The following is a 15,331-nucleotide window of genomic DNA, read 5'->3' on the forward strand; positions in this document are numbered from 1 at the left end:
TGAATTTTTAAAGGACCACAGTAATACTATTTAAGTTTAGGTGGTATTTCTTCTTAAAAATACAGTATGCAACCATCAAATTATGTTCAGGAGGATCTAAAACAGATCAAACAATCACAAGGGGATTTCCTTTCAATGAACAAGAGACACAGATTTATTCATTAAAAATTGAAAAAACAAAATAATGTATGCCAGGAAACCGAATGGTGTTAGGATTTTAGGCAAAACCAAGGTGCATTGTCACATTATCCTAGAGAATATATTTCTGAACAGAAAATAAACTTGGGTGAATGCAAATAACTAATTTATTGAAATTTGTATCAAGTTTATAGATCTTGACACATTAAGTAACGCCAGGGAAAAACAAAAAAGCAGAAAGAGAAGTTAAAACTAGCATATTTCATAGGATCAGTGTGGGGATCAGGTGTTACATTTGGCAATGAAATAAAAGAAGGAGAGGAAAGCTGGGGTCAATCCAAGATGTGAAATTCAAATTCAGAAGTTCTAAGTGCACTCCTTGAAGGGAAGTTGATAATATTTGTGGGTCACTGTGTATGACAAAAGGACAGTAATATATACAGTCATTTGCAAACTTGCTGATGCTCAGAATGTATACTTTATCTATTCACTATTAAAACTAAATGTGCCCTTAAATTATATTTACAGTAAAGATTAAGTGAGGACATTTCCTCATCTACTTCAAAAATTTCTTCTAAGGATGACGTTTTTAAAATACAGACCACTTGAGAGCTCACCTGTTTTGACCTCTTTATCTCTGAATCTTTTTCTGTTCTTCCCTGATAAAAGCTCAGAATCAAAATACTATAAAATACCCAATGGATGTGTGTGTGTATGTTTAATATTCTCCAAAGGTTATTGTGAGTTCTTCTGAATTTGGGATGCAACTAACCTTTCAGTACCTGACCATCAAGAACGATTTTTGAGCTTTCATCTGTTTCCCCCATGTACTTGTTCCCCCAAATGGAAGTTCTTAAGGTAATCCAGTTCAACCTAAAATTGATCCAGTTGGATTTTTAATTTCCCCGTTGATATTGAGACAACTCTGTTAATCAGGGCACATTCTCTTCAGGGAGAGAAAAATATGGGAGAAAGAAACTTGTATAAAATGGGAGCTCGTGTTCAAATCCACCACTTACCACCTGTGTAAAGTTGTGAAGTAATACCTATTACTGCTGATTAAGGGCCTGTTGAATACAAAGCACTGTTTTGTTTTGTTTTGCTTTGTTTTTAACTTAACAAACATGTCACTGATTCCAATCCCACTCGGCACTGTTCTTTGAATTCCAGCTCCAATGCCACCACCAACCAGAAATCTTTCCTGATTTCCACTCCCAGTCAAATGCTGTCACTTCTGTATCATCATAGTATTGTTACTTATTCAAGCATTTAGCCCCCATTTATTTCTGTTTCATTTTATAACTAGTGGTTGGTACAATTTGTTTTTTTACTAGGCTGTGAGCTACTAGAAGACAGGGCCTGCATTCTTTTTTTTTTTTTTTTTTTCTTTTTCATAGTTTGCCTCAGGACTCAGTACAAACTAAACCCTCAATAAATGCTTTTTGGGGGGAATTATTGTGTTAAGTGACAATAAAGCAAGCAAGAAATAGTACAAACAGCTTCCTTTGGAAAATATTAGACCAAGCAGAGAGAGTGGGACATATGGCACAAATAATTTATTTACCTTCATTTAGAGCAAACTGCATTTTGTACATGTGTAAATTATATCACCTCAGAAGAGCGAACTCTCAAAGAGGTTTCTTATTAGAATATTAAAAGAAAAAATTTGCATTTGGCATATTGTAAAACTCCCTTTCAAACTAACAACAGAGCTTTTGAAAGTCGTCATCATAGAAAATATATCAACATAAGCTCAAACTGTTTCTACGCTACATATTAACCACAAGGCCAAACAGTGGAGGTGATGGGAAGGAGAAGAGGAGGAAGAGATACGGTCTTGGTGGAGAAGACCCACAGAATTCTCAAAGCCCAGCTGATTAGCCAAGGCATAACCATTTTAGGCAGAGCAAAGGTAAAGGATGTTTAGGGAGCATGGTCCGTGATTAAGTATGACTTTAAGGAGTTGAGGGAGTTGAGGTTCATTTAATGATCTTTTTGTAGAAGTGCATGTGTTAAACATCTTTCTCTCACAGACATTCTCTACTACTATCTCCTTAGGGTGTCAAAGAGAAGACAAGCTATGCCGGTTAAGTGGCCTCAGCATTGCCTTAAGTGGCATGTGCTGAAATAACCATAATTGCCTCAAAGAAGAGTCAGCACAGATGTGCCACTGACTCGTCATCCTACCTTAACTCTCTACATGCCTGGATTAGATACTTCTTCAGGTTGTCCTGTGGGAGGTTGCGGGGGTGGTTGCAAGGGTGGAGGGCAGAAATGTTGCTCTTCTTATTCCTTGTATCTACATATGAAGGACACCTTAAACTTCCACAATATGTCAACTGTATCTCAATAAAGCTGAAGAAAAATAGCCAAAGGGGTCCTCACAGTCATCTCTCATGGTACACATATCATGTGCATTTAGAGGCAGGGCAGATCACTAAACCCTCTCTCTGTGTACCTTCAGTATCTATGCCTAGCAAGCAGGGTCCCATTTTTGTAAATACACAAAACATAAAAGTGTTACTGGAGAGTAGAGTCTTGCCTCGGGCAGGAAAGAATTCAAGAGTAAGTCATAATAAAGTGAAACTAGATTTATGCAGGGAGATACACACTCCACAGACAGAGTGCAGGCTGTCTCAAAAGGTGAGAGGTTGCAGCCTGAGGTGTGGGGGTGGTTAGCTTTATGGACCGGGTAATTACATATGCTAACAAGTGGGAGGATTATTCCAACTATGTTGGGGAAGGGGTTGGGATTTGCAGGAATTGGGCTCCTGCCCACTTTTTGGCCTTTTACAGTCAGCCTGGGAACTGTCTTGGCACCTGTGGGCGTGTCATTTAGCAGCTAATGTATTACAATGAGCCTATAACTAGGCTCAAGGTCTGCTGGAAGTCAAATCTTCCACCATCTTGCGCCAAGTTGGTTCTAACTGGTGTATGTCCTATCCTCAATGGCTGTGTCATTCTTTTAATGGTTGTGTCCTGCCCCCTTCCCTCCTGCCTCAAAAATAGCTCATATTATAACAGACACTTCAGAAATAATCCACTCCCCAAATTCTTTTATAGAATATTTTAAGAGATCACTTGACAGTTTTGAGCAAATTAGTTATAGTTGATTTTTAAAATGTAGCTTTAATTAGGATGTCAATTATTGAGGCCTCCAAGCAGCAGAGTTCATTTGATCGTGTTTCAGATTTAGCCTCACGTACCAAGAACACGGATGGAATTCTGAAGAACAGCAGTGATGATGGATGGAGAGTAAAATAGCTCTACTTCATGGGTCTCTTGGTCTATTAAGTCCTACCATTTGACCTCTTGCCAAAAAAGGGCAGAGTTTAATGAATTAGTTATTTTAGAGGCTAAGTAATCTTCCTCTTTAGAGACTTTAAAATAAAAATGGAAACCTCTGTGTGATATGATATAGGTTTAAAGAGAAGGCAGCATGGACTTTTTGAGACTAAATGGATAAAGAAATGAATAAAACTGCATTAAATCATAAAACACTGATGTGTGGCCTGGAGCTCAATAAGTGAAACAGCATATGCATACAATTAAGTATATATTAATATATGATGTAATTAACATTTATTGAATATTTACTATGTGCCAGACATTGTACTCAGTACTCTATACAGGTTATGTAGATAATCTACATCAATTCCTAATGAAAGAGGTGTATTAGTATTGTCATGACAAATGATGAAAAGCTATTAAATAGTTTGGCAAAGATTACATAACTAGTCAGTGGCAATGATGGTATTTAAACAAATCAGATTTATCTGACTCCAAAGTGCAAAGTCTTATCCAGCATGATGTATTGCCTCTTCAAGAAATATGTAGGTGGACACCAGTGCTTAGAAGAGAAGGATGTTGTGCCTGGCACCCACGAACTCACTGTGAATTCAAAATGCTATACTAGATGTAGAGTCATGAGTTGAAAACCAAAGAACCAAAGAACTAACATTGTAATGGGAGAATAAGACTCAGGCAGAAATACCTGAAATGTAAGCCTGGGAGTGATAAAAGCCTTGAGAAGTACAGACACAGCTATGGGAGCTCAGAGAACAGAGAACCAATAGCCAGTTGGGTGGATTGAAAACTATTTCACACGGTACCTTAAAAGATGAGTACTATGCCAATGGTTAAGCACAGGAGGAGATAAGGGAGAAGAATTCTTTGGAAATGTAGAAATATGTCTGAGTCTCTCTGTTTTGTAAATAAATTCTTTGTATAATTTTTTTAGATTCCACATATAAGTGATAAAGGATACTTATCTTTCTCTGACTTTCTTCACTTACTATGATCATCTCTAGGTCCATCCATTTGCTGCAAATGGCATTATTTCACTCTTTTTTATGGCTAAATAGATAAAAATAAGTAGGTAGGGAAGAATAAGAACACTGAAGGGAGAGTAAAGAGTCTAGTTTGATTGGAACGTAAGTATGCATTAATCAATTAGCCAGAAAGAAAAGTATAAAATAAAACCAGAAAGAAACTGTGGGCTGAAACATGGAGACGTGTGAATGAAACTAAATATCTTTCAGTAAGTAATGGGAGACATTTGAAGATTTTTAAAGCAGGACCATCGATAAGTAGTGTTGGAATTTAGGATGAGAAAGACGGTAATTGTTGGAGAATGGACCGATAGGAGAAATCTAGAAGAGGGGAGAGAAGACGGAGTTTGCCAGCAGTTGTCCAGGTGATGTGCTTTTGCAGCCTTATTGTACAGAATATGCAGGTGAAATTTATTTAGAAACTTGCTCTGGTGAATTCTAAGATAACTCAAATCTGACCGAAGATCTTTGAAGAAAACCCTATGAGAGTTTCAATATGAGTACAAAGTCTTCAGTTGTCCTACTCATTTTTCAATAACTTTAGTTAACAAAAAGAGCTCTGTATCATAGAGAAGGGCTGACAACTGCAAACGATCAGGATGCTCTACAATGTATGCTAATAGGAATTATCAGCAGGAAATAGCAGCAGGGGAGAAGGACTATCTACTGCAAAGTCAAAGAAAACAGAAAACCAAACAAAACAAAAAAGGGAAATCTTTCATGTCAGAAGTAGGCAACCAGCTAAATTGCTCTAGCTTTGCTTCTCTGACATTTGGGCACCCAACATTAAATGGAGCAATTTGACATCAGTGCACGTGAGACACAATGTGTTCTAAACTAACAAGGTCTGGAAGGACGGACTTCCTATTCAGATTGTTATCAGCCAAAATCGTGAGGTGAAGTACTTCCACATCACATTAAGGAACTCCCTGCCATTATACATTCCTTAAAAAATGTATATATGTATATATAAAGTGCATATGTGTGTGTGCATATATATATAGTGAGGATATCAGTTTACACCACATTTATGTTGGAAATCAACAATTGGTTTAATGATTAGGTCATACACTAGACCTGTGGATGAGATTTTGATAAGACTCACATTGATTTTTATTAAATTTTAACTTAGCTCTAGATCACGTCAACAAGTGTATCAAAGTAACTTAGAGACCTTACGGATTTGTCACTGTGGATCTGAGCAAACTCAGCAGTGTTTCCCACAAAAGAATTTCTTTACTTTGATTGGCTTATAATGGCTTTAGATTAGCCAACATGAAGTATTTTAAGCATATAGTTTCACGCTGATTTGAGAAACTGATATACAAACTTGAATCAACTGGAATCTTTTTCCTTTGAGATAGCTCCTATCAAAATGAAGAGGCATGGATATATGATGTCTGGCAATTATCCAGTTTTCCTTTATAGATATTTCTGAAAGTTGTCAGCCCACTGAACCACAGGAGGTGAAAGCAAACTCTTCCTTGGACCTAAAATGATCTGTACCATATCTGGGAGTAATTCAAGACACCCAGTTATCTCGCTACCTAAGTGCAGAATCGAATGTGTTAGGGTGGTCATGGGACACCTGAATGTCCATGTTTGCTAATGCCAGTTTCACTCGCCCAGCTCATATGCCTGGAAGTATTCCCAGCTTCTCATTTTACTTTCCAATTGCTAGATGGGATTGGAGAAAAATAAAAAGGAATTGGATATCTTCATATTGAACATGTAGCATGTGCTTGCTTTAGAATCTATTGTGTTAACTCTCATAGCAATTCTATCAGAATAATATAAGTATCCTCATATTCTAGGTGTGGAAACAAATTCACATATTTTCTCACTGGCCCCAGGCTTCACATATAGTTAGCAGTAGAGCCATTGGCTAGAGTCATATACAAAGAGAACACAGTAATATGGTTGACTGACCATGAGTATCAGCACTGCTTAAATATCTTTTCTACAGAATCCCTCCCACCAGTTCAGAACCTTTGACTTCTGAAAGTTAGTCCAAATTTATCATGTTTCCCCTTGGGCATTCTAACTTGCTTGCTGATAGATCTCCTTTGAGGATCATACCTTCCCCCTGAACCGTGCCCCCGACTTTAGCCCGGCCTAATTTGATGTTTATTTCTCTCTCGTGTGGCCGTCATTTAATTCCCAACGTGCTTTACTTGTGAGCCCACATGATAGATAAACCAAGCGATGAGCTTTTAGCACTTTGATTTCAATGTCCTCAAAAAGTTTTCATCTGTGATTACTAACACAATTTATTTTGCTTGGGTGCTAGGCATTGCTAGAGAATTCATGTGCGGGCTGACAAGTCCTAATCCAGACTTCACTTAAAGAAAGGATTAGGATGATAAAAAATATATTCATCCTTGATGTCTTCCTTATATGATGAAATCAGAGTCTATATTCTATTCATTTGAATTACTATGGTACCAAATGGTGTTTGAAGTCTATGCTTATTTTCTACTTTAAAGCTTAATAAGCATGTGATATTAACATCAGTGTTGGCCACTTCTTTTCAAAACTGGTTTTCAGTATTTTGTAGTCCAAGAGCTCCAGAAGAATGGTACCCATCTGTTGCAGTGTACATGCACCCCATAAGCCCTTTATCCATGATCACAGCACAGATTTGCTATGCTGCTGACATGGGAGTCAGTGGGTTGTCAGATTACACATGGATGCATGTTCACTGAAGAGACATTCTCTATGAATATAATAAGAATGGGAGGCAGCATATGGTTGGGGAAATATCATGGACTTTATTTTTTTATTACTTAGGGGTGAGGTAACGAGGTTTTTAATTAATTAATTAACCAATTATTTATTCTAATGGAGGTACTGGGGATACCACTGAGCTATACCCTCCTCCCATGACCATGGACTTTAGAATCAGAGTATTTATGTTTAAATCCCCATAATGCTCCAAACTACTGCACTAAACTGTACAACCTTAGGCTCATTATTTAACCTCTCTGAGCCCGTTTCCTCAACTAAGAAAAGCAGATCTTGATCACTACACTTCAACAAAACTACTGTAGGGACTGAATAAAAGGAAATAATTACTGTAGAGTTCCTAGCATGACGCCTTTAGTAGTCACTTAAAAATAAGTTATTAATGATTAAAAGGAAAGTACTTATACCACTAAAGGTCAAGGGAAATGGCTAAATCTTAGGACTCTGGTCAGAGAACAATGTTGAGTATTTTCCATATGTTTGAAAATAAAACCTTAAACTTATGTATAATGTCATATTCCAAGCAGATTGATTTTTTTTTCTTTAAATTAGGCTTCCTGTTGTGTAAAGACTTACATCTAAAGTTGGCTTGGCATTTTAAGGCCTTCCACAAAATAACCCTTAAAGATGAAAACAACCCCCAAAAGTTCCCAGATTAAGCTTTGGAAAAACTATGATCTCAGATGGTTGTATGATACTCACTAGCTTACTTCCCTACACTTTTCCTCTACAACATAAAGGAATCATAATAACAACAACAAAGAAACACATTCTGAATTTCCAGCCAAAAGGTAAGTGCTTTGGGCTTTGAGGAAAACATGAATTATGAAGTGTGTGGTTCCAAAAAAAATGTTTTTAAATAAGTGTATATCTTAAAAGCATTATCAAAAATATCATCTGATGTGAAACTAAGGCTGGCAACTAAAGGAAGTTAATGGTATGGGCACCTTGGAAACTGTTTCGTGGTTTCGTGATCCCAATGAATTTTTTTCAAGATATTTTTGCTGCTAATGAAGAAACATTGCAAGTGGCCCCAGTGAGTGGACACAAATTGAAATCAATACAAAATGCTGCCTAAGTGTTGTCTAACATTTCATGATTCAATTATGCATAGTCTAGGAGGGCAGTTTTCTTGAATTATCTTTTTTTTTTCCCTGCAAGAGAAGCAAAGACACTAGTATTGGTTCTTAATCTAAGCATCGAAACTTTTCTTTAGGGTTGTTTTATTTAAAAACAAAACACAACGAAAAACCCAAACTTGTGTGACTTACTCTGTCACTAGCTGTAGGCCATTTAGAATATGCAAGAATTATAAGAGCTGATTTTACTTTGTGAAAACTGATTAGCCAAAGCCCTGTGGATTTCCTAACCATGCTGTGGTAAAATATAAGATTAGTGTAGCAATTCCTTCAACGAATGAATTTACTGTTAACATATTGAATTAGTGATCCTGACAGCCACTCTTCCAAGATTACAAGGTAATTCTTTCAAACTGTGGGAATTCTTGCATTCTATCACTGTTAATTAGCCTTTCTCATCCTGCAGATTTGCATTAAGGATTATCATTGTAGATTTAATATTTCTAGAAATTGCATTTTTTCTGATTATTTTAAAACCTCCTATTCTTTAGTCTGTGTGTCTTATTGTTCTTTTCACTTTAGCATCATAAAGGGGTCATCTTACTTTCTCATTTGCAAATATGTGCAGGTGATCTAGCTGAATGGAAAATTATGTTAGTTTAAAACCAGAAAGAGACTCCTTTCAAAGTATTTCTTGTCCTAGAGACCACCTTCCATTATTGCTACTCATTCTTGGTGGGAAAATATCATATAGTTGTTACAAAGAGGAGCTTTTGAAAAGCTACTATGGATGATTTATTTTCCAATGTTATTTAAAAATCAAGTGAATTTAAAAAAAATCTGATTTGGAACTTCAAGACATGCACCCCAGTTATATACATAAATATTCCCTAAAGAGTTTAATAGAAATGCTAAAGGAAATGGACTTACAAGGATATTTCTTGTAAGGAAATGGACACTTCCGTTCTGATTTTCTTTACTCAAAGAATAAGTGGCCTCTCTCATGGTTCACAAGTTACTTTAATTAGTTGAATAGTTGGCTTTTACAGCTAAGAACCATGGTGCTTTATGGGACACCACTGTAGTATTGCCCATTTAAAAGAAATAAACCCTCCAAGTCACTATCTGTATCACTAATTTTAATTAATAGGCATCTGAATGGTTGAGAGAGGCATTATCAAAGAGTTTAAAGATTTCCAGAGAGGAACAGAAATAATTTAATTTGCCAGTTGCACTTTAGTTTCAATAGTCTCCATTTTCAGACTTCCGCTTTTTAAATCCCGCAAATGAGTATTGTATATCTTGCTGGATATGTTTCACAAGGAACCAGAAAAGCTTATTCATAAAACAAGTATTTTCTTTAAACTCTTCAGAAGCAAGCACAATATCAAAAACAAGGTTGAAAATCCCTATTCATATCATAGTCATAGTAACACTATACTGCGTAGTCCACCACTCTATGACCTATCTTAAATTTCATTTGAAGTATCAGGCAGTAAGGACCATCAAGGTTGTCAGATACCTAAAAGACGTAATAAACAGCCTCAAGCAAAATGCATCCACTATATAAGAAACAGTCATGTCTCTAACAAGATTTTAAGTTCTTAAACAAACAAAAGAAACAGCAATTGGCAAGAAATTAGTAGAGTTAATTATATTGCACTCTGTTTAGTAGAATACAATTGGGGTAACTGGCTAGATAAAAAATATTGCTGATAGAGCAATGTCTTCTTCATAGAGGTGGAATGTTACATGACAATGTCTAATGTCATCTGACATCTGTTTATCCTAGTCTTACCTCATGTCACACTAGTAGTTCAAATTTTTGGACCTTAAATTACGTATTTTAAAATTGTGTACTTTTCCTCAGAACTGCTATTCTGTAGCATGCATACTTTCTTAATCAAGGATATAGATGTGGGTTATATCACCGTGTATTCCACACCCTCACCCATTTTCTTGAGACTGAATCAGAGATGCAAGATTTGAAAGTCAGTTTGAAATCTGGCAAAACTTCATGAATTCACACTTGAGCAACCTAAAACAATTCGGATAGCTTCTGGGTTGCAATGAACCATTATTTAATTAATCATTTCTTCCCACAGTGCATATATTAACTCTGTAACTCTTCCTAAGGAGCATAAATTAACTTGGTAAAATATTGTAAGCTGTTACTATTATAGACTACATGACTTTCATGAGTTTCCGAAGCACTATGAAATAATAAATAAAAAACAATGTGATAATCTTTTCATTCCATGTGTGGGTTGTTTTTCTAATACTACAGATAAGCATTTATATATCTACATTTTCTAAATTTATATCCTTTGTAACAAATAAAAGACATTTGAAAATAACTGGGTAGAGGACAATTTGTGGTTATTCATTTGGCACCCAAGGGGTCAGATTCAGGACCTGTACTGTTATTAGCAACAGTAACTTAACCAGCCACAGAATAACAAATAACATACAAAAGTTTAGATTATTCTCCTCACTTCATTTTTAAATTCCCTTTAGGGCCTCTATGAAGAAAGCAAATTTTTTTTGAGGGGAGGGAAGTAGTTAGGTTGGTTGGTTGGTTGGTTTGTTTAATGGAGGTACTGGGGATTGAACTCAGGACCTCGTTCATGCTAAGCACGCACTCTACCAGAGCTACACCCTTCCCCCAAGAAAACAAATTTGATTGAGTTTGTTAGTCACATTTTGAGCTGTCCTGACTGAAATGAGTAAAAGTGGATTCTTTCAAAACACCTTAAAACCTAATTTTTAAAAAATTCAAACTGGTTTGTTTTAGGTAGGTTTTACTAAAATTTGTCTAATTAGCCTAAGAGCAAATTGCCCTATATTATGTTATGCTTTATTTAAGTCATATTATAAAACAGCAGTTCTCAATTTTTTTTATTCCATGACATCACAGCTAGACTTAAACATCAGTGGGATAGACCACCATTTAGAAAACACTTTTTGAGTAATGCTGTACCTGACCCAACAAATAAACCATGTCCACTATTATGATCAAACCACACCAGGAAGAAATATATATTTACTGTCAGATTTTCACACCAGAGTCCAGCACAAAATCACCTAAGGAAACTTCATGGAACATACATTGAGAAATACAACTTAAGAAGATTTGGTATACATTCATAAAAATCAATTAAAGGGAATATAGAGGAAATGTCAAGTGTTTCCCTTCATACCTGTGGTTGGGGATGAGTCCAGATCTCCACGGTAGTTGACTCTTTCATGGGGGTGCGAGATCGTACAACCTCCTTCATTTGCTTTAGAAAGAGACAAAAATAGAAGTATTTTTAAGTGGTTTGTTAGAAGTGAAAAACACAGTATATTGCCCACATGCATCGAACACAGGTAGATAAAATAGCATCTCTTTCTAAACATTATAGTTCAATAACTACAATGTGATAGGTACAGTTCTAGGTTCTGGGAATAAATAAGAGCAAAAAAAAAAAAAAGAAAAGAAAAGAAAAGAAAAGAAATTCCTTTCCTCCCAGAGCTTATACTCCAGTGTTACATTTAAGAGTTCCATTAAACATATGAATGGGATTGTGGAGGTCAGAGAGAGAAAGAAAAATATCATGTGATATCATTCATATGTGGAATCTCAAAAAAAAAAAAAGACACAAATGAACTTATTTACAAAACAGAAACAAACTCACAGACATAGAAAACAAACTTATGGTTACTGAGGGGAAAGGGAGTGAGAATAGATAAATTGGGAGTTGGTGATTTGTAGATACTACAATATATAAAATAGATATATAATAAGTTTCTTCCATATAATACATGGAACTATATATAATACCTTGTAGTAACCTATAATAAAAAAGAATATGAAAGCAAAATAAAATAAAATATTTAAATGGCTGAAATTGAAGCTTGGAGAGACTTTCAGTCCAATGCTTTTACAACTCAATGCTTCAACAGCTTGCATTTGTGAATTTACAGTGTCTGAAATTAAAATCTACCCTGTGTGTGCCACCACATCACAAATTTGCTATCATATAAAGATATTTAATAGTTGTTATAAATGCCAAGAAATTTATGAACCAATACACAGGTACTAGCATACCAACCCAGAATAATGACCAAGATCTTGAAAAGATGATGTCTATATCCATTTCATTTTCTTCAGGACATAGAGTATATTTTCTGTTTTAAAAATACTGAATGGATACAATGCACATTTTCTGTATATGTGATTTTATCTACCCAAGGGAGAAGTTTTGCAAAGAACCTAAGAAAACCCAATTCAGTGACAGTTGGAAACTCTTGGGCTATCATAGCAGAATTGAGTAGCAGTGACAGAGATCTTATGTCACACTCTTAGGACTTGTCATACAAGTTAGAGTTATGCAAATATTACTTCATAGGGCTTTGAAGGGGAGCATATTTGTCACCCCAAAATATGTCTCTTTGGCATGAGGACTATTTTAGGCTGATTATTTTTAAGAAACAGCAGACACAGGAGAAGCTCTGACAACCAAGAGAAGTTACCTTTTTGAAAGGGATATTTATAACGGATATCTCCATTTATATAGGTGTCTTCGTCTCTTTACCAAGAAGAGAATGATGACTAAATCTCCAGAAACTTCTATCAGTGAAGGCAACAGATCTCAATCTGCATAACAACCTTACCCTCGATCGCTGTGCTTTTCCTGCTCACCTCCCATAACTGACTTCCCACCCCCAACATCTTTCCTCTTCAGCTGGAGATGGTATTCAAGATGATGGCTTGGAACATTTCAGAGTTACTCGGTTTTCCTGGGTCTCTCCCACATATACATGTTATTAAATTTTTGTTTGATTTTCTCCTGTTCATCTGTCTCATGTCAATTTAATTCTTAGACCAGCCAGAAGAACTTAGAAGAGTAGACGAAATTTCTTCCTCCCTGACAACATTCAAATGTCCATTGAATTAAATAGGGATGGTATTTTAGGTGGTTAAATGCTTAAAGTTATGTGGATGTATCTATCTCATCCATTTAAATTTGGCATCGAAACATCTCTGTCACATAATATGCGTCAATATTCAAATATTAGGACAGTTTATTGAATTTTGTTTTGTAAAAAAGTAACAATTTAAAGGTAAAATAGGACTTCCATCCCTAACAACGTTCTTCCCATTATCCCTCTCCCTTCTCCCCAATCCCAGTTATAAGACTAACAACTAGGTAATCATCTAATAAAAAAGCTCCATCTTAAGAACTGCTGAGGATTAACTCTAATGTAAGTGAGAGAAATGGCAATTTTAGGAAGTATTAGTGCTCAAAAAAATGTATGCTTGACTTTTTAAAGAAAACGGAATATGGTTCATCCTTGACACCTGAGAAATAAAATTCAGCTCTCCATTTCTGTTTCCTTACATGCACCACATTCTGAACCAAACTGTATCTTCCCTTTTATGGAATCAAATGTCAAGCTGTCAAGTAAAGAGTAAAGTGCTTTATAATAATCACAGTCTTTACAGATTTAAGCCTTATTTTAATCCAGTTCATATTAAGACAGTGTTCAATAGTGAAAAGTGAGAAGCATGTCTTACCATTGATCTTAAAGAGTTTTGAGAAGTGTCACTGGCATTATTGCTAAAAATAAAAAATGATACTTCTAAGAGAAGGAGGGATAGATATTGGATCGTCTTATCATTCTTGAGTCAGATATTACTAGTTCAGAGTTTAGACCTTGGAAGGGAATCCAACGTTGTTTTAAAATGCATTAAGTCCTTTAAACACTAATATAATATTTCACCAGTGATGCCCTGTTGGTCTAATGAAATAGTTATACGTGAAGGAAAAAAAATGTTCATTTATACTATTTCACTTCTCAGAATCCAGAAATTTCATAGCTTAAAAAGTTGTCCCTAGTCTGTTTGAAATGCTTTTATCTATTAATTTGGGAAGAGTCTGGCTAATAAGGAGCATTGATTCAAAGTAAATGCCCCAAACTCTATTAAATCTTCCCCAATTTTTTGTCTGAGGCAAGAAGTAAGGCATTTTGCAGCCAAATTTCCATTCACAGAAATGTGAATTATAGGTCAAAATAGATAGAGTGATATAGCTTTTGTGATAAACAGGAAAATATTTCCAGCATCCAAAGGATTTAGTCTTTCAAAAAAAAAAAAACAAACAAACAAACAATAGGAGACTGTTACAGGTGACCTAAAAGAGTAAAATCCACTTCCCAAAATGTAACCGCCTTGCAAAAAAAGGCTTACAAAGCAACTTAATTTAATTGAACTTTCTAAATATGGCAAGACCTTCTAACTGTTCTTCCCAAATGCTTTCCTGATTGTCATACAGAATGTGAGCTTTAGGGACTTGATAAATGAACTGCATTTCTTAACCTGACTAATCCCCAAACTACTGGGTCAGGTAAACCCAGAATAATTCTGTGCTAGTTTTAAGGAGAAATGTGGAATGCTTCCTTTATTCTCCCCCTTGGAAATTTTATTGCCACTTAAATCTGATGGTAAGAAAATCATAGTTAGAATAATATCATGATATTTCTGACTACAGTCTCAACATTACATTATTGTTTCAAAGTCTAACAGAGAATCCAGAGGCGCTTCAGTGATTCAGCAATTACATTTCTTTCTCAAATGTAGCAGGTTTTCCACTAGAAATATAAATATGGCTCTATTTTCTTGCTAATCACACACACCCCAGGAACCTCAGATTTTGCAGAGATGTGACATTCTAAATTGTCACAATCATCCCTTTATTTTTGCTACCAAAGACTACAAGTGAGTTTAACTGATAGATTATTGCTATTTTATTGCCGTATATTTGACATATTGACAGGTTAGGGGAAGAAAGCCTTCTCAAACCAGCATGTGGGACATCTTTTGGAGAGTCTTCCATAACATCTACCACAGTGATATATGCCTAAAGACATGTAAGTATATGAGTGATGCTTCTAGTGATAACATTTATAAAAACTTTCCCCCATTTTCATTTACTTCCTTAAAATTAATCAAAATCCTTACTATGGAAATAATATCCATCGAAACTATGGCATAAT

The 15,331-nt window shown here is 35.6% G+C and overlaps 1 protein-coding gene across 5 annotated transcripts in view; it reads right to left on the minus strand.

Moving 5' to 3' along the window:
• The window catches only part of PCDH11X (protocadherin 11 X-linked), a 590,766-nt gene that overhangs the window by 297,990 nt on the left and 277,445 nt on the right, over window positions 1-15,331 (minus strand). For all 5 annotated transcript variants that reach the window (XM_031445559.2, XM_064482994.1, XM_031445558.2 and 2 more), the window contains exon 4: window positions 11,494-11,574. In XM_031445559.2, the coding sequence (XP_031301419.1) occupies window positions 11,494-11,574 (81 nt within the window). The remainder of the gene's footprint in view (window positions 1-11,493; window positions 11,575-15,331) is intronic.

The sequence above is a fragment of the Camelus dromedarius genome, chromosome X (assembly GCF_036321535.1).
Source record: "Camelus dromedarius isolate mCamDro1 chromosome X, mCamDro1.pat, whole genome shotgun sequence".
Taxonomy (NCBI): Eukaryota; Metazoa; Chordata; class Mammalia; order Artiodactyla; family Camelidae; genus Camelus; species Camelus dromedarius.